Genomic DNA, 19,257 nt, shown 5'->3' on the forward strand with positions numbered 1-19,257 from the left:
ATGAAATATATTGCGGTCTCCACTTTTCCGTGGGAGCAGGCATTTGTTCTTGCACAGTAATAAATCACTAAATGCAATTAATCAACAACTCAGGGCCTCAATCAACACCTTGATTATTTTAATCAGGTACTTTAGGTTTTTGTTATATTGCCAGTACTAAACTCACACCAACCTTACTTGGATAAATGTTGAGATCCTAGCTGTAACTATCAGCTTCCAGTCATATGCTGTGAATCACTAAAAAAAAGGCTACCTGTTGTTTTTAAGCATTTTTATTAGGCAAATCTTTATCTGGCAATAAAACAGGCAAAATTTCTGCATTTGTAGAGTTTTATTACTCAAAATGTAACTGCAGTGGGCACATATCAAAAGGTCAAAACATCAAAGCTTATAAAAATGGCTTGATGCTAAAATCTTCTCCCCAAAATGGCTGTTACAAATTGTAAACAATTTTATGGAACAGTCTTAGTAGTAATTACAAGGGCAATATAGAAATAAGAGAAGCACCCAGTCTTATTTATAATAATAATAATAATAATAATAATACAAAATAAAACCAGAAACACAACTGAACCACCATAGTCAAAAACAATATTTAAAAAAACAAAATATGGAATGTTTGCTAAAATACATCTTACTACAGTTTTTTTTAATTTTTTAACATCAACAAAATCAAACCTTTTAACCGCAAAAGGCAATTGGACAGTGCAGTGAAGACCATGCATCTCTTATTAAGAACTGGTTTGGTCACTTAGCATTGTGCATAGCTTGGGCATCAGTTGCAGTTTCCCTGGTTGCATGTTTAAACATCAGCTCATACGAACACACTCCGATAGCTTCGGTCTGAGTTAACCTTGACTCACTGCGGGCAAAGTATGCAATCATAAAACCATTACGGTTAGAGTTATCTACTAACTCTTTACAAAACAACTTTTGTAACCAAAGGCCATGCTTTACAAAGGCTGATATAATGAGTTATGTAAAAAAAAAAAAAGCCTAGTCCCAAATGTGACCCAGCGAATGTCACTCAACTCAAGGTCAAACCTTATGACCAGCATTCCAGCACACATGCTAACGAAGGCATGAAGGCATGCTAACACATGCTTCATGTGGGGAGAGGGCTTTAGGAACAGGCTACACACTTTGTGCAGAGTGACCATTTATGCCACTCATGCTTTGCATTTAAGGGGAGAGAGGGCCCCCTACAGTAGCTTCCAAGCAGTGTTCCCCAAACTAGGAGCCCAGGACTCACATAATGAGCAAAAACATATTTTTGTAACCCTCCGCCCCCTTCTCACTCATCAGGTTCACATTCTGGTGCAAATTTGAGCCTGACAAGATTAGAGACTGATGAGTTATAAATCCAACCAAATTCCAGTGATTTTGCTGATAAAGCAATGATCAGTTGCTTCCTCTTACAAATTACAATCTTGTGGGCTTGACCTGAAGACAGTGACTGAAGCCAACCACTGACCAATGACACAACACCGTCTAAAACTTGGTAAAACCAACCAGATTGCAGGAATCTAATCTCATGAACGGTGAGACACAGAACCTTTCCAGACACAGAATACAGACAATCTGGGGTTGAGACAACATATCCTCAAATATGTAATTAACATTTTTAAACCATGTCAATACAACTGCATGTAAAATGTATTTAACTAGTGCAGATTTTAACCTTGCTGGTATGAATGCCAGCAGAAAGTATGATGTAGAGTATGTCATTTAATTTCTTTCTTCATATTTATACGGCGACCCACAGCTTTAGAACCACAGCTTTAAAGGAAGTTTGCTTTCTCCCAGATCCATCCACATAAATTGACAGACACCCTGAGCTAATTCTGTTCATCCAGGTTATAGCTGAACCTAGTGTGAGAGAGCGGTTTATTCCAGTGTTTGAAAGGCAGTGAAGGCTAGGTGCTTTTGTCATCCCAAGGAAGTGATGCGTTCTTGCTTCCTGCGATCCAGGGCTTAATCCCCCCCCCCCACCATCCTGGGTGAAAATGTAGTCCCTGCGGCTCTCGGAAGCGACCCCGTGGGCCACGAGTCCGCATTGGGCAGCGCCCGTGGAAGCGGAGGCAGCTTCTATGGCAATTTGGCTTGTTTGGAGCTGCACTCGAGACATTTGTTCAAACAACGTGTCATTGCTAGGACACAGTCCGCCTAGTGCCAGTGGATTTTCAGGATTTTCTGTGCTTAAAGGCAGAACAACAGAACCAAGATGCTTTAATACAGAATGCACGCATGCACGCTCACACACAAACACACAAACACACACACACACACACACACACACACACACACACACACACACACACACAAAGTTAAGACGCTGTAAAGACACTGTCTTCAGTGGTATCAAAAGGGAGTGGCTCTTCACTTTACAGTTTTTTTAACACAAAAAGGAAGATTCATTTCAAATCACACAGGCTGCGCTGGAGTCAGGAGCCTCTGCTCTGAACACTCATTCATTATTCATTTCACTAATCACTTTCAAAAGTCATTAAAAACAAGAACATTTCCCAAAATGGCACACGAACCCTCTCACCCTGTTCCCTTTAGGCCTCTACCAGGGTGGCCTGTGCAGTTATAGAGAAACAACAATATAACTAGGAAAAAATTAAAATAAAATAATAATAAATTATTAATAATAATAATAATGTTCTGTCAAAACAAAAATACAGCAGAAAGCAACATGAGGTATCTATGTATTGCTCTATGTGGGGGGAGGGGGGGTAAAATAAAATAAATAAAAATCAGTGGTTTATAGAGGTGGGAGACAGGCAGCCTGATGGCGATGAAGGCATTTGCGCTCAGCGCTGGAAGAAGCTGTTCAGTCCTGTTCTGACCCCTGACCCCTGACCCTGGGGCCCCAGCCAGACTTGTGCAGGGGGCAGAGGTCACGACTCTCTGCTTCCCTGAGGTAATGTTTTGGAGTCCGTGTCCTGCTCCTCTGTGCCTTGCGCCTGCTCCTGTAGGACCCCCTTCCAGCAGGCCTTGTTTTGGGCCAGGTGGCCCAGCATGCTTTGGGACAGCCGCGTGTCGGAGAAGCGATTCCACTCCGTGAACAGGGGCTCCACCACAAACGTCATGAAGCCTGCAGGGGGCGACACACAGATCAGGTCAATGGGAATACACAGAAACACCGCCCACATCACTGAAAAGGTGCACACACACCGCCCACATCACTAAAAAGGTGCACACACACCACCTACATCACTAAAATGGTCCACACACACCACACACATCACTAAAAGGGTTCACACACACAACACACATCACTAAAAGGGTCCACACACACAACATACATCACTAAAAGTGTCCACGCACATCACCTACTTCACTAAAAGGGTCCACACACTCCACCTACATCACTGAAAAGGTGCACACACACACACACCACCTATATCACTAAAAGGGTTCCCACACAAAACCTACATCACTAAAAGAGTCTACACACACCATCTACATCACTAAATCCGCAGACACTACCTACACCATTTAATACCCGACACACCACTTATGTTATCATTGGGATCTGCTACCCATATTTAAAATGAGCTGGTAATCTTACCAATCTGGATATTTGCAACAGAGTTCAGCCGGCTGTCACACAGCGGACTGACTTCGAGTTTCAGCTTCTTTTCAATGTCCCCTGTGGATGAAATTAAATGAATAAATCAGAAAAAGCCCTTGCAAGAAAACACACTTACGCGAATTAACTTACAAGGCTATTATTGAGAGCAACACCAACAGCAAAAAGAAGAGGAGAGACTATGGATACAACAAAACGTATGGATGCTGCACAAGTGAATGAAATGAGGTATTAAGCACTGAAAGAGAGGGAATGGAAATAAAATAAATTACTGAATAAATAAGAAAGAGAGGCAAACGTTCAGCTGGCATGCAGTCCCACCACTGTCCAGTAGAGGGCAATGTGTGAAAAAGAGCTCACCCTGCCGAAAGAATTCCGCTGTTACTTTCTCACTCCACTTTTTGCTGAGCTCCCAGGGCCGGCAGGGGTTACAGATGTCCGCACACTTTAGCGCCATCTACAGGAAACAGAGAGGACCACAAGCTTAGGTTCAGGCACAGACTGGTCGGGTGATACGGAGCCTTTGTTTTTTAATGGCAGGGAGAGGCCACCAGGGGGCGAATGGATGCACGCACTTGGAGAAGGAAGTGCCGGTGGCTTGCGTTCCCCATGCAGAGGTCCTCCCTGTCCAAGTGAGACCGGAATCTGCACAGGTAGTCGTTTTGCCTGCTGATGTCTGTGGCCAAAATGAGAGAGCCAAGCTGCCCCTCCATGTTCAGCCTGCAAATGCGCAGTTCAGTGCAAAAAGGTTATACTACACTGGACTGCATTAACTGACATTATATATTTGGCTAGCAGATCTTTGGTTCACACATCTTACGCTTTTATTAAGACAGACTGTCTTAAGTTGTATATATTTAATGAAACAACTCATGCAATGCAGGGCTGACCATCCCTGTTCCTGGAGATCAACCATCCTGTGGGTTTTCACTTCTGCCCTAACAAAGCACACCTCATTCAACAGCCAGAGATCTCATTGAGCTGCTAATTAGTAGAGTCAAGTGCGCCTAATTAGGGTTGAAATGGAAACCAACAGGGAGGTAGATCTCCAGGAACAGAGTTGGGGAGCCCTGATGTAATGGATATCATTCAAGAGTCATCCACTTGGGTTTATGTGCCTGGTATTAACCCTGTATTAACTCAATGATCACAAATTTGTGATTAGAATATTCTTGATTAAACATTCTCATGATGAGGTCACAATCGCTACTGGTAATTGAAAGAAATGGAGTTCTAGAACACTGACTTGAGAAAAAACATTCCAGAAAACCTATTCTTCAAAGGGTTGAAGATAGATAACGGTCTCCCATGAAGCAGGTGGCTGTTGTGTGAACTGACCTGTCCTCTGACGGAAGGTGGGAGAACAGTCCAGACTCTCTGAGCAGGCCCACTGCTGACCTCCAATGGTGGTTCTCCAGAACCGAGGTATTCTAGAGAGGGTACAAACCCGAGCATGCTCCGATTAGCACCAGCAACCAGCCATCTACCTCACTACAGCTTTCATAAAAAGGAAGTTAATACAGATACAAGCATATTCATTAGATACACCTTTTCAAGACACAGCAAATGAACTGCATGACTGCATTCAAACAGACTGCCCTTCATCTCCATGACTACCTGTGGAATCCTGGTCGCTCAGGCATGACCTTCTGCACAGTTTCTGCTCTGACCTCATCATTTTGACCTTCGACCTCATCATTCAGCCTCATCACTTCCTAATTAGCCCCATCATTCCCTGAGCTTGGACCTTTTTTCGCCACTTTGCAACTGATAAAGAGCAGCCCAGAAGGAGCACTTTGCTGCAGTCAGGTACTCCGGAGGAAATGACCCAGTGCAAAAAGTAAACAGCATTAAAAATTCACATGGGCCCTAGCAACGTGTACTCTGCAGGGGGCGCTCTTACCCTGTACAGAGCTGCCAGGTGGTGGTTGGTCTTGATGAGGAAAGGCTGGTTGACCCCCGGGTGGTCCAGGTCGTGGGTGACGGCCGCCAGGAGGCCCAGGAGGATGTCACAGGAGGTGAGAGACTGGGCCAGCTGGACACAACAAGGCATTTTCAGCACCAAGCACTCAGAAGACCAAGCAGCTCATTCGCTTACTATCAGAGCTAAAGGCACGCTACAAAGCACCCAATCCATAACAGGGGTGAACATGGGGGTTAAATACATGCTGCAAAGCATGCAGCCCTTACACAGTGGTGAACATGGGGGTTAAATACTAGTCAATGCATGATGTTTTTTCCATAAACTGTGCCTTCCAAAAAACATATCTACATGTATCTACATTTTTTGTAAGTGCAATTATATAAAAATACTTTACGCCATGTTTCACAACATGGCATAAAGTGTGGCATTCTCACAACCCCATTAGTGGTCTCATGACACAACCATTTACCTTGTTCTGTAGTACTTTCTTCCGCACTTTACAATCAAAATTTGACCATCACGCCATTAAAGAGTGCACGCCTGTGATACTGGCCTGTTTGTTACAGTACATCTCTGGTTGAGTCTGCTCACCTTTGGCTCCTGCAGGTAACAGTACATAGCCTGGGTCACGTCCGCCGCGTGGACAGCGTTGTGGTAAGGGTTCTGACTGCGGTAGTCCTCCTGAACCATGACTGAGAAAGCACAGCCAGGAAGGGAACAGGCGGTTAGCCTAGCACCACCGTGGCGTCAACAACCAGCATAATATACAGCGATGGTGCTTGCGGTGGTTGCTAAGCAAAAGGTAAACGAGTCATGTCTTTTCTTTTTGGAGGGAGAACGAATGCGGGAATACCTATGGACCACTGACCTTTCACTTAAAGCTCCTCCCACAAAACATGCCAATCACACCACACTACACTCCACGATTAAAAAGACCTCAGGAGGCATGCTAAAGATGCTACACAAAGCTCAACAGCACCACGCCCCTTCAACTAAATAAACTGGAACCCTAATTAAATACGCACCCTAAATATTCTGTGTTCACAACCAAATTGGGTAAATCTTCTCATCAGGGGAAATCATTTTGATATAAACCGTGACATGCGTTAGAATCTTAAAATAAGTGTAAAAGTTACCCAAAAATCTGCGAAGTTTCACCATGTCTAACTGGAAGAGCTGGATCAGTCCATATTGGTTTATAAGATGGAAGGTGAGGGAGACCAGGCTGTTTCCTGCACAGACACAGAGGGGAAATCAGTGGAAAAAACACACTTTCTGCATCTCTTCAACTCTGCAGCCTTCCTTACCAGATACAAATACAGACAACCAAAGAAAACAGTGGCACTTATCCAGAACAGACAGCAGGGGGCAATATATACCACCCATCATTTAACACGGCTAAGTAAACAATCACCATCAGAACACTAAAGTAGACGATCTTTCTGTGAATTTTCCCTTTTCAGATGCAACATTTCCTGATTTTCTATTAAATTAGTGCCAAAGCAATTCAAGGGCACTCATGACCTGTTTTTGCAATGCACGAAAACAGCCATAAGGAAGAAACATTTACTTGTGAAACAAAAAACACGTACCGTTAGTTAACCTGTCAAACAGAAATATATCAAACTTCCAGCCGCCAACCTTTTCCAGCATGCACTGCAAGAGGAAGAGGGCAAAGAACAAACAGAGAGAAAAATAAATCAATCAGATGAACAGATGACTACAGCACTGAACATATTGTATTGAGTGCGTTTGCGCTTTCCGCCTCGCTGGTTTTCTTCTGAAACGGACGCAGAGTTCGGGTGTGCCCAGTTGTGTTGGGACGCACCTTGGCCTGGCCGGTGTAGTCGCGGTCCAGGATGGGGAGCGGGTTCAGATCGGGGAGCCCCCGGCAGAGACGGGACGAGTGCTGGTACCTCTGAAAGCTCAGCAGCCGCCGGATGTTCCGGGAGGACGCGGGTCCCGGGCCGTCCGCTTGAGCTGCAGGAAGAGCAGGGGTACGGGTCAGCTGACCGCTCAAAAAACAAGCACCCCTGTCCCACTGTAGAGCTGGAACCAGACTGGCTCATTATACCCTTTCTCACTGTAGAGCTGAACCAGGCTGGCTCATTCTACCCCTTTCCCACTGTAGAGCTGGAACCAGGCTGGCTCATTATAGCCCTTTCTCACTGTAGAGCTGAACCAGGCTGGCTCATTATACCCCTGTCCCACAGTAGAGCTGGAACCAGGCTGGCTCATTATACCCCTATCCCACTGTAAAGCTGGAACCAGGCTGGCTCATTATACCACTTCCTCACTGTAGAGCTGAACCAGGGTGGCTCATTCTACCCCTTTCCCACTGTAGAGCTGAACCAGGCTGGCTCATTATACCCCTGTCCCACTGTAGAGCTGGAACCAGGCCGGCTCATTATACCCCTGTCCCACTGTAGAGCTGGAACCAGGCTGGCTCATTATACCCCTGTCCCACAGTAGAGCTGGAACCAGGCTGGCTCATTATACCCCTGTCCCACTGTAAAGCTGGAACCAGGCTGGCTCATTATACCACTTCCTCACTGTAGAGCTGGAACCAGGCTGGCTCATTATACCCCTGTCCCACTGTAAAGCTGGAACCAGGCTGGCTCATTATACCACTTCCTCACTGTAGAGCTGGAACCAGGCTGGCTCATTATACCTCTTTCTCACTGTAGAGCTGGAACCAGGCTGGCTCATTATACCCCTTTCCCACAGTAGAGCTGGAACCAGGCTGGCTCATTATACCCCTTTCCCACTGTAGAGCTGGAACCAGGCTGGCTCATTATACCCCTCTCCCAACTGCCCAGTTAGATATCTACAGTACAGCTTTCTCAATATAGGTTTGAAGTTTGTTCGACTACAGTTCAAAATAGATTTTTTTTTCAGTTATATTTTCTGCTCAATGCAATAATTGTCAGTTTGGGAGCTTATTGATTTCTGTCTTAAACAGTTAACTGTTTTAATAGCTTTATTGTACAGGGAAGCACCACAGAAATAAAGGTCATTTTGTCATGATTTTAGACGCAAACAAAATGGCTGGGTGAAATAGACTGAATGGCCTGTTCTGTAAATCATAAATGTTCTTATGTTCTAATGTTACAAGACCGCATTCATATAAACAGGTCTATCGTCAAATGTATCTTGAAGACAGGGCCATTGTACAAATGGGTATGACACACAGCTGATGTATGCAAAAAAAAGAACACAAACAGCTCATGGAGATTTGAATTTTTTTTTTAAAGGGGGGGTGGGGGTTACCAAAAAAAATATGCAGACAGTAACGCAGACGGACTGAATGAGCAGCACAGCAGAAGGGATTTGGGTCCGTCCCCGCCACCTCCGCTGCAGCCTGAGGGGGTCGAGCTCGCTGCTGACTCAGCGCCCCCCCCCCCCCCCCCCCCCGGTCTGGCCAAAAGTAAAAAAGCGCAAAAGACCCGCTGTGTCAGCAAACACAGCACGGCTCACTGGAACAGCCCGCTGCGGCTACCTACTCAGCCTTCTAGAAAGTTCTCTGCTGCTTTAGAAGGGACTGGACTGCAGCCAGGCTTGGATAGATTTTTTTCTGGGGAGGGGGGGGGGTGGTTTTGTGTTTGGGACAGGGTGAGTCAATCCTTCCGTTGCTGGCTTTGTTATTTTTGACAAAGAAAGGGCTTGGTGTTTTTTTTTTGTGGTTTTAATATCAGCGATAAGGAAATGGTACTATGGTCTACGTCTCTTGGAGTTACAGTAATGAGGTCAGAAGAGGTGGAGAAGTCAGGTCTGTGCAGCTTCGGCGGCTGAATTCGTAACCCCAGAGCGCACCAGCCGAGATATCGAGCCGACAGAACGATACAGAGACAATGCTTTCAAAACGTGTGACTAAGCGCGGTGGCACGAAAACGGTCGCACCCAGGCCAGCCGTGTCACCGCGGGAACGCCCAATCACGGCCCTCCGTGCATCTGAAGGGCACATGGCTCCAGCGTGGCCTCATTTTCAAAGCCGAAACGTGACTTCTGACGGGAATCCGCAACATGTAGGAATTTATCCTTCCGGCCTTTCGTGCATGTGTGCGTACGTTAGCCTACGGTTTGCATGGGTGCTGGCCCGCAGCCTACACCTCTATAAACTACACCTGCGTTAACTACGTCTGCGCTTGCTTTCAGGCCCTGGGGCCGCTGGCACTGAGCCAGGGCCATGGGAGGAGGGGGAGGGAGGGAGGGGGGGAGGGGGGGGCAGATGCTGGCATGCATTTCAGAAGACATGCATCACTTCCAATGTTGTCTTTGATGAGCAAGGCCCCAGATTAATTTCAGCTGGCAGCGCCTTGCACATGTCTGGCCTTCAAAGAAAGTACCGGAATGAATTACAATTGTAAGGTCATCTTTCAGAGAACTGCACTGGTAAGCAGAAGATTGCAGGTCTGAATCCGGGGGAGGGGGGTGGGGGTGGGGGCACAGGGTGGGGCCATTGAGCCCTTAAGCTAGGAACCTAAATATTATCCAGCTGTCTATATGACTGAACTATGTAAGCTTCCTTAAACAACGGTGCTTGGTAAGCAAATTATTGCAAAAATATAACGAGATGACATAAATTTGGCGGCTGTCGTTGCCGTATTCAAAAACATTAAGTGAATTATGTAAACTAGGCAACATCGCTAACTGGGTGAATCAGAGTTTAGTCTCATTAAAACTTATAAGTAGGCCAAGGTTTGGCTGCGTGCAAACAGTCCTCCGTACTTACAGTGCAAAATTCGGAAGTCGACATTCAGGTAGGGATGCGAGCCACGTCGTTCTGGTTCAAACCCCACCTGGCGTCTCACTCTCACATCTCCTAGAGCAAAAACAACGACAACAACAAAACAAAGTCCTCAAGATACATGTAAAGTGGACTGTTTATCATTCACCAGACCTGGAGTCATGGGTAATATTCAGGCCAGCCAGAGCAGAAAACAGGTAGAAAACTGAAACTGTTCTTTAATTTGATCATTTTAAAATTCTCACTGATGGTAGGTACAGCTCCATCTCAGCTTTAGACAGGGGTGCCTTTGAAAAAAGAGGCTGTGGACTTGATGATAAAAGTAACACCGTGTAATAACCACTGACCTGCAGTATTTCCACTCTGGCCAACAATGTGGTTGATGTCACAATTTTGGGTCTTACAATGGGACATGTCACAATTTTGGGTCTTACAATGGGACATGTCACAATTTTGGGTGTCAGAATGGGTGATGTCACAATTTTGGGTGTCAGAATGGGTGATGTCACAATTATGGGTCTCATAGTGGGTGATGTCACAATTTTGGGTCTCACAGTGGAACATGTCACATTTTGCAGCATCACTATATGTACTGTTGCAATTTTGGGCCTCATCTGACGTCACAATTTTGGGCATCATTGTTGATGATGTCACAATGCCTAATTGTTGGAAATTGTAACAAAGTTCCTCATTATTTGACAATCTTTGTACACATGAGAGCAAAGTCTGGTGCGACAATGCAGTCTATGAAAAAAATCTAGCATCAATTTACTAGAACCAGCTAGTCTGGAGTTTAGACACTGCCCATTCATGTATACAGCTGGGTATTTACCAGGGCAATTCAGGTGAAGATCCCTGCTGAAGTGTGCTACAGTGAAGTTCCCTATAAAATAATAAAACCTACAGCCATCAAGCCATAACTCATGAGCCCATTTACCCACTGCATCGTACTGCCTTCACACAGCACCACAGAAAGCAGTTATAACTGCCGCACCATTCAAACAAATATGTGGCATAGCAGTGTTGTTTGGGACAGGAGCTGCACCACTCTAAAAAGTTAAATGTTCATCACGAAGGCACTCATTTTCAAGGGGTCTTATCCTTGATTCCCTGAATTAATTGAAAAAAAAATATTTCAAGGCATTCCTGCTAGTATAGGCCTAGTCAAAATTGCTTTTCAGTGATTTGGGAAATCCACATAGGAGATTAAGAGGGCAAGACCACCAAAGCATTTCAGGCTAAACAAGAGGATTGACCAGCATATATCGTCCACAGGAAACATTCTTCAGACACTGGGCAGACAGTGCTCAATGTTTTATTTTTGGAAATGAATCCTGCCTGCGAAGAAAGGCTGTTTTTCTCCTTCGAAGGCGAACAGAGGAGAGGTGAAAGAAAGGCGACACGTACCAAGCATTCGAATGTAGAGGGCGGTCTGATCCGAGCTGTCATAGGAGATCGCTCCTCTTCTCTGTGAAAGGCAAACAAGATAAGCAATCAGCAAGAGATGAAGTCCATAAAAAATAAAAAAATAAAAAAATAAAAACATAAGCACAATAACCATCAACCCTGAATGAAAAGAGTCCCATCTTAAGTCATAACAGGCTACGTCATCAGAAAAGTGAAGCGGTGCACTTTGAGTAATCCAAATTTACAGTAGCCATGTACATAACAGGTATTTCAAATTTTCTCTTTCTAACAAAAAAAAAAGACCTTTATTCCTGAAGCCTGAGAGGGTATTTATTAAATTAAAAAAACTATTGTCGTCACTCAGAATGAGTACAAATTATTGGGGGGAAAAGAGAAATTACTGGTGTTCTTTTTTTATCAAGAGATAAAGGAGCATGACGTCTGGAGCTGTAAAACGGAATGGAACCCAGAACATTCAGTGTTCTGAAAACGACCGCGTTGTTCACGTGAGAAATCAAACAACGCCGCAGCACGTGATAAATTCACGCTCCGTGCTCAACTCACCACAACGAGATCATGAAGCGCGACGGTAAATAAAAGAATCTTTTTGAATTCTCTTCGAGAGGATTCAAACTGGGGCAGATGATGCACGAGTGATTTCTAGAGGCCGTCGTTCTGACTGCCTCGCTGTTGACCAATGGAACAGCAGTGTAATTGAGCGTGACACAATTACGGCCGAGCCCGGAGAAGGCTGTTACGGATTATAGCCGCTGGCTCAAACGATTTTGTGTCTTGGCGTGACGGTTCTCAGAAAGAGCAAAAAATTAAATCGCATCACATTCTGCCCTAAATCAGCGGATCAGCCCAGAGCACTCCCTCTCTCGCTCGCTGTGTGTGTGTGTTTGTGCGTGAGAGAGAGACAGTATATAAAATATATAGATAGACGGACGGGTTTTTCAAAAGCAGAATCTGCAGTTGGGAAATCTGTTAATTACGCATGGATTTCCTGTAGTTGTGACATCACGCTGACGTAGATTACGGATGCCAGCAGATTTTCCCATACCATCAAAAAGCATTTGCATGGTTAACCCTGTCCTACATTTTCACAATTTCATCCCTCTAACAACATCTGACATCTCTAAGAGAATCGCCCCCTGTCCCCTGTCCTGCAGTGATATACTGGTTAATACCAGACATGCATTTGGGCCTTGATTCTGAAGCAAAGGCCTGTGTAATGGTTCACTTTTACCTGCAAACACAAGAGCCCACTCTCTTCCAAGGAATGACCTGCGCTCCAAAGGATTACACATGGTCTAGTTTAAGTGGGTTTACTTTACACATTGTCTAGTTTAAGGGGTTACTCCTGTTCTAGATTAATGGGTTGGTCCTGCTCTAGATTAAGGGATTACTCATTGGTCTACATCAAGGGGTTTAATCCTGATTTAAACTCCCGCTCTAGATCAAGGGTTTATTTCTGCTGCAGATAAAGGCATTACTCCTGTTGTACATTAAGGGGTTAGTCCTGATCCAGGTTTAAAGGGATACCCCTAAATGTTGGTAACCCTGAATGACACGCCGCTGGCTTTACACACTGTCCTCTCCGGTCCCAGGCCCAGGGAGAGACAGGCTGGCCCTGTCCCCAAATGCCACCAGCTTCTCCCAATGACGTCAGCCGGCCAGACCGATTTGCATGAGCAGCGTCTCTCCCAACTCATAATAAACGCACCGCAGGAAATACAACACTTCTTGTGAACAAATTTGCCAAGGGCTAGCTAATAATGCTATGCTAGACCGGAAGCTTGTGAATACAGCAGAACTTCTGTGGTTTGGTTTTTCAGATCATTTTATTCAGCTTTTCATTTACTGAAATTTCGCCAGTTGAACAGGACAGCCAAAAGACTAAGATGAAACACGGAACATACTGACAGGCCACAAGAGAATATCTGCCATAACAAAGCACTCTTTTAATATATTGTGCTATGTTAGATAATGCGTTACATAATACAGATCATTTGTTGCCATGCTCTAAAACAGCACTGCAAACACAGTTAGCTAATCTGAGCAACTCCATAAAAACATAAAGGTAGGACCAGGAAAGTGGGTGGGTTAAATGATCATGGCTGGTTGCCAGATAGCTTTTCAATCTCAAATATTTTTTTCTTTCAATCCCCTGAAAAATGAACAGGTATCCCTTCATATACGAGCCTCTCTCAAAGCTATACACAGACCGGCAGGATCAGACTGAGGCAGCACTCTGTAAAATGACCTTCGATCAACTCGGTTGCATGGAGATCTAGGGTGGGTTCTGAAACCATTGTTTAACTCGTTTTATCTAGCGTTTGTGAATACTGATACCATTCACACTGCAGCTTTTCCCATTCACAGGAAACCCCTTTTTCTGTATCTCGTAGCTGTAATGCTGTGCTTGCTGTCTGGGAAACGGGCTCAGCCACAGTCGTTAAACAGATAAAGCTGTGAGGGAAGCCCGGCCGGGCTGGGCCTGGTCTGCAGACGGGAGCTCTCGGCTCCAGAGCGGTCGTCAGCGGCTCTTCAGGTACAAATTCCTTGCAGAAGGACAGAGATGAGCTGTGCCTGCAGGCCTGGGCAGCGAGATAACATCTCCCATCGCCCCCGCCCGCCCGTCCCAAACCCCCCCCCCCCCCCCGCCTCCCGCCCTCCTTTCAGACCCGTGGCTACTATTCCAGGGATCAGGAGGACTGATGCGCCAGCCATCTGTGACACGTTAGTGTTTTAGTGTCAACACAGGGCGGTATTTACTGATGGAGCGGCCCGGAGCGCCACGGCTAGCTGGCGGTGCGCGGTGACCCTCGGCCGCGCCCGTACCGCACTGCGCAGGGGGTCCCCGTGGAAACCCCGGGCCGGAACTCCGCAGTGAACTTGGAAATGGGGGGTACGTTCAATCTATCTGCCACGCACTTTGAGAAACAAATTTTACATTTTTCTTCCCCCGGTTTCAGTTTTTATAAATGGCAGCACCAACGCACAATGCTGGCATTGTGAGTCATTTCTGGCAAACGTTTCTGCCGTTCCACTTTGTTTTCTTAAGAATTATTTACGCTTAACTTTATGATCCAAATTTCATCCTCCATCAGTTCGAGAGAGTGTCGGGCAGTTCAATTTGTATATTTTGTCATTGGGTAGGTGTATGCTTCTGCAATATACCATCCCAACTTTGCATAACTAATCCAAAATAGCCAGGTACCCCACTGATAACACAACCATAGAATTTGCATGAAGTCATGTTGTGCTATGAGAGCACCACAACAGATCTTTCAGATCTACAATTTACCAAAAAAAACCAAAGTGTATGCAAACACAGATCCTTAAACACGCACACACACACATACATACATACATAGTCACTCACACACACACGCACTCTCACACATATATACACTGACTCACACAATCTGTCTCTCACACACACATGCACGCACGCACACACAGATTCACAGACACACACGCGCACGCACGCACGCACACACCAGGCCTGCTCTCCACAGCCCCTGCAGTTCTTCCACAGAAAAGACCACGAATCCCCAGAGCAGAGGAGTCAGCCACATCTTAAAGGGGAGTTCAGGTGGAGATCTGACATATCCCATATGCGACAGCGCACACACAGGAGACATTACCTTTATGACCGACTCGGATGTGCTAAAAACACAGCCAGCCTGGAGCTGAACTCCCCTCTCTAACAGCAGTATTGACTCTGCAGTGGACGTCAGGGAAAGGACAGCACGTAAACTGTAACATCGCAGGAGGCTTCCACCCCCTAAAGGGGCAATTACTGCTCCCTAGAGAGCCAATAATATAGAGCACTGGCCAGAAATCAAACTTCTGGTGCACTGGTGCATATGCTGAACTGTTTGTTTGTTTTGTTTTTTTCTTCCCCCCAACCAATTATTCTGGCTCAACCGGTGCTAGTCAATCTTTTTATTTTAATAACCTGTCCCGTCCCAAACCTGTCCTAACGACAAGCACACCGTCCTGAAGCTACTTGCACAAGCGTACGAGCAGAAAGCTACAAGGAAGTTACACAACGAATAACAGCAAACGACAAGCAACGCGGTGCCAATAAGCACGCAATCACATGAGCGCACACTCATTAGCAGAAAGAAACCTTCCCTAATTACGCTGCCGAGTGCCGTGTCATACAGTGAGCAATTCCAAGGGTTACATTTCTCGTCAACCCATTTTACCGTTTGACGTAAGCAATAGTTTGAGTCTAATTGGAAAAACCTTTCAACCTCGTATCGTAAATCCAAGCGGAACAGATTAGAGAAAAAAAAATGCCGAGCTACTGAGTAATACGCAAATACACTGATGCACTTCAATGAAATGCACTGTGGTGACACATATACAGTATATGCACATCTACAAACCCTTACAGAAATCAAAATACTGCAATGCATTGAAATAAAATGTATTGCTATTGCAACATCTCAATACGCGAGAAAGTAGGCCAATACACATCATTGCCGTTTTCAGATATCACAGTACATTTTTTCATATTTTCCAAAAAGGCCCACGTGCACAATATAGCCTAGTGCAGTTTTTTTCATATCCATAGATTTTAGCCAGATCTGTCCTTCACAGATTGACTCATCTGCAGAAATGTTGTTCAGGGTGCAGAGACCCCATCAAATATTCGCAACATAAACGGAATGAAATGTTCAATCTACTGATGTTTCTTTATCAACACAAAAAGGCAAACCAAAGCGAGTAAAGGAATGAATAAAGGAGGAGCTGGTCGCTGGGGCAGGAGCCAGCGCTAGCGATGGCCCTGTGAGAGGGGAGAGGCAGAGCGCTGTGAGACTGAGGGAACCGTGGAGAGTGAATTCTGCAGCGTAAGCCTTCTGGGTGGAGACGGACTGCAGGGCGCCAGCACCACCGCACACTGCCTGCAGCACCGCACACACCGCCTGCACCACCACACACACACCGCCTGCACCACCTGCACCATTACACACACCGCCTGCACCACCGCACACTGCCTGCACCACCCAACACACACCGCCTGCACCACCGTACACACCGCCTGCACCACCACACACACCACCTCCACCACCGCACACTGCCTGCAGCACCGCACACACCGCCTGCACCACCGCACACTGCCTGCACCACCACACACACCACCTCCACCACCACACACCACCTGCACCACTGCCTGCACCATTACACACACCACCTGCACCACCACACACCGTCTGCACCATCACACACACTGCCTGCACCACCGCACATACCGCCTGCACCACCGCACACTGCCTGCACCATCACACACAGCCTGCACCACCACACACACCACCTCCACCACCACACACCACCTGCACCATCACACACACCACCTGCACCACCACACACCGCCTGCACCATCACACACACAGCCTGCATCACCACACACACCGCCTGCACCACCACACACACCGCCTGCATCACCACACACACCGCCCGCACCACCCAACACACACTGCCTGCACCACCACACACCGCCTGCACCACCACACACACCACCTGCACCACCACACACACCGCCTGCACCACCACACACACCACAGGCTCTGCAGGGCCCTTATTTGGCAGGGGTACCAGGTGCTGGACAGGCTCACAGGATGAGACTGTGGAGCCCTAGCTCATCTGCAGGGCCCTTATTTGGCAGAGGTGCCAGGTGCTGGACAGGCTCGAGGATGTGACCGACGAGCCCCTGCTCGTTAAGTCTGTTCTCCCAGCTGCGGGGCATCACACACAGCTCACGTGGCTTCGGATATACACCCCCCACCCCCTCCTCCCTCCCTCCCCTCCCCCCTCCTCACGTGTCACATGGATCTGCGAGGGAATTTTTTCTGCTTCACGAGCTTCCCTGGGGGCTAGCTCAATAATAGCGGCAGGCTTGGCCGACGTTTGCAGATGAAGAAAGCAGCCGCTAAACACCAGACTCACACACCGTTTAGGTTTCAAAAGCACACACACAGGCTGCCCTGAACTGGGTATTAAATATGCTACCAAAAGGAATAATAAAGAAAAATTGTATAACGTTCTATAGATCATACAAATGTAATACTCCATAATAATATGGTAATATAATCAAGAAAAGAGTCCAGGTTTATCTTATTAAAGTCTGTAACGTAGAATGTGTAAATATAACGGAGGAAGATGTCATAAGCCTTTTTCGGAAGGGGGACCAGTGGGGCTGTCCCCCACTTGTTCTTAGCCGATTTTTCAATGACTGAATTTTAACTTTTTTTTTTTTTGAAGGCTTATTTTCCAGCGATGCCCTGATTTCTGCGTAAAACAGAAGCAAGATAACAGGGCAGGTTGGGCTTGTCAGATACGCTGTCACGGTACGCTAATAATCAATGAGCAAATAATGCAGATCAAAGCTGTGTGATCCACAGATTGATGGAGCTACCACGCTACCATGTCTTTTTACTGAGTCACACGAATCAGTGACATCACACAGCGGCTCAGCCTACAACGGGGTTCGCAAAGCCCCGATTCTCACCTGCTGCGGCTGAGAAGGTTATAACCGCGAGGAGACAGGAGGCGACAGGAAGGCCACTATCAGCCTGAGACAGGAGACCGGGGTGCTGTGAGGTGCTGAGGGGGTCAAAGTCCACGCGGACGGTGGAGGACGGCGACGCAGAGACAGGACGGACAGCACGGCGCTGCTGCAGGCGCCAAAGGCTGCCACAAAGGCTGCCACAAAGGCTGCGCCAAACTGCGCTACCTCGGTCTCCTCTCTCTGCTCTCTCTCTCTCTCTTCTCTCCTCTCTCTCTCTCTCTCTCTCTCTCTTCTCTCTCTCTCCTCTCTCTCTCTCTCTCTCTCTCCTCTCTCTCCCCTCTCCTCTCTCTCTCTCTCTCTCTCTCTCTCCCTCTCCTCTCTCTCTCTCGTCTCTCTCTCTCTCTCTCGTTACCCTGCCTCTTCTCTTCTCTCTCTCTCCTGCCTGATCGCCGTCTTCCTAGCCGCAGTCATCCCCCCTCTCCCCCATGAAAAGCCCTCCCTCGCCTCTCCTTTCTCTCTCTCTCTTCCCACCAACCCTGTCTTGCTGCGTGATGCGTTTAGCGAGACGCAGTAGAAGCTGTGATGGCAGCAGGGAGCGAGGCATGGCAACGGCGACGCCACGCTACGCGGCGGGCAGGGTCAACACCACGCCAGCTCCTGCGTCCGGGGTCGACTTATCGCCCGCGTCATAATTTATCATCGCCAGCGCTAATCTCCCGCTGCACAAGCGTAGCGCACTGTACGTGACCAGAGTGCTTCCTCTCTCACCACACCCCTCCCCCCCCAACGCACAGAAGACTGCGCAACCGCCGCCATCCCTGCAGCTCAAACCCGTCGCCAGCACTCTGCGCAGCTGTGCGGAATGAAATACTGCCGGGGCCTTCGTCCTTCGTGCGAATTCAAGAATATGACTTTGAGGCTTTTTTTTTTGCCAGGGTGCATTATACATGCACGTTCTGCCCCCGGTGTGAGTAGAGAAAACTAGCCCTTACAGCACAGAAATTCACTGAGGCTTGAATCCAAATCTTTTCTTCTTGTTATTTATTTTATTTTTA

The 19,257-nt window shown here is 46.8% G+C and overlaps 1 protein-coding gene across 4 annotated transcripts in view; it reads right to left on the bottom strand.

Moving 5' to 3' along the window:
• Positions 1 to 256: 256 nt before the first annotated feature.
• The window catches only part of LOC135260807 (high affinity 3',5'-cyclic-AMP phosphodiesterase 7A-like), a 28,656-nt gene continuing 9,655 nt past the window's right edge, over positions 257 to 19,257 (bottom strand). Inside the window, exons 1-13 of one of the 4 annotated variants that reach the window (XM_064346407.1) lie at positions 12,241 to 12,565; positions 11,677 to 11,737; positions 10,255 to 10,344; positions 7,351 to 7,502; positions 7,115 to 7,178; positions 6,659 to 6,754; positions 6,114 to 6,214; positions 5,502 to 5,633; positions 4,937 to 5,028; positions 4,174 to 4,318; positions 3,959 to 4,055; positions 3,578 to 3,658; positions 257 to 3,100 (exon numbers count right to left, since the gene is read on the bottom strand). In XM_064346407.1, coding sequence (XP_064202477.1) covers positions 2,904 to 3,100; positions 3,578 to 3,658; positions 3,959 to 4,055; positions 4,174 to 4,318; positions 4,937 to 5,028; positions 5,502 to 5,633; positions 6,114 to 6,214; positions 6,659 to 6,754; positions 7,115 to 7,178; positions 7,351 to 7,502; positions 10,255 to 10,344; positions 11,677 to 11,683 — 1,254 coding nt within the window. In that variant the 5' untranslated portion in view covers positions 11,684 to 11,737; positions 12,241 to 12,565 and the 3' untranslated portion in view covers positions 257 to 2,903. Of the gene's footprint in view, positions 3,101 to 3,577; positions 3,659 to 3,958; positions 4,056 to 4,173; positions 4,319 to 4,936; positions 5,029 to 5,501; positions 5,634 to 6,113; positions 6,215 to 6,658; positions 6,755 to 7,114; positions 7,179 to 7,350; positions 7,503 to 10,254; positions 10,345 to 11,676; positions 11,738 to 12,240; positions 12,566 to 19,257 lie in introns of those variants that run through there. The other 3 variants (XM_064346408.1, XM_064346404.1, XM_064346406.1) reach the window with 3 other exon arrangements.

Source organism: Anguilla rostrata, chromosome 8 (assembly GCF_018555375.3).
Source record: "Anguilla rostrata isolate EN2019 chromosome 8, ASM1855537v3, whole genome shotgun sequence".
In the NCBI taxonomy this organism is placed as follows: Eukaryota; Metazoa; Chordata; class Actinopteri; order Anguilliformes; family Anguillidae; genus Anguilla; species Anguilla rostrata.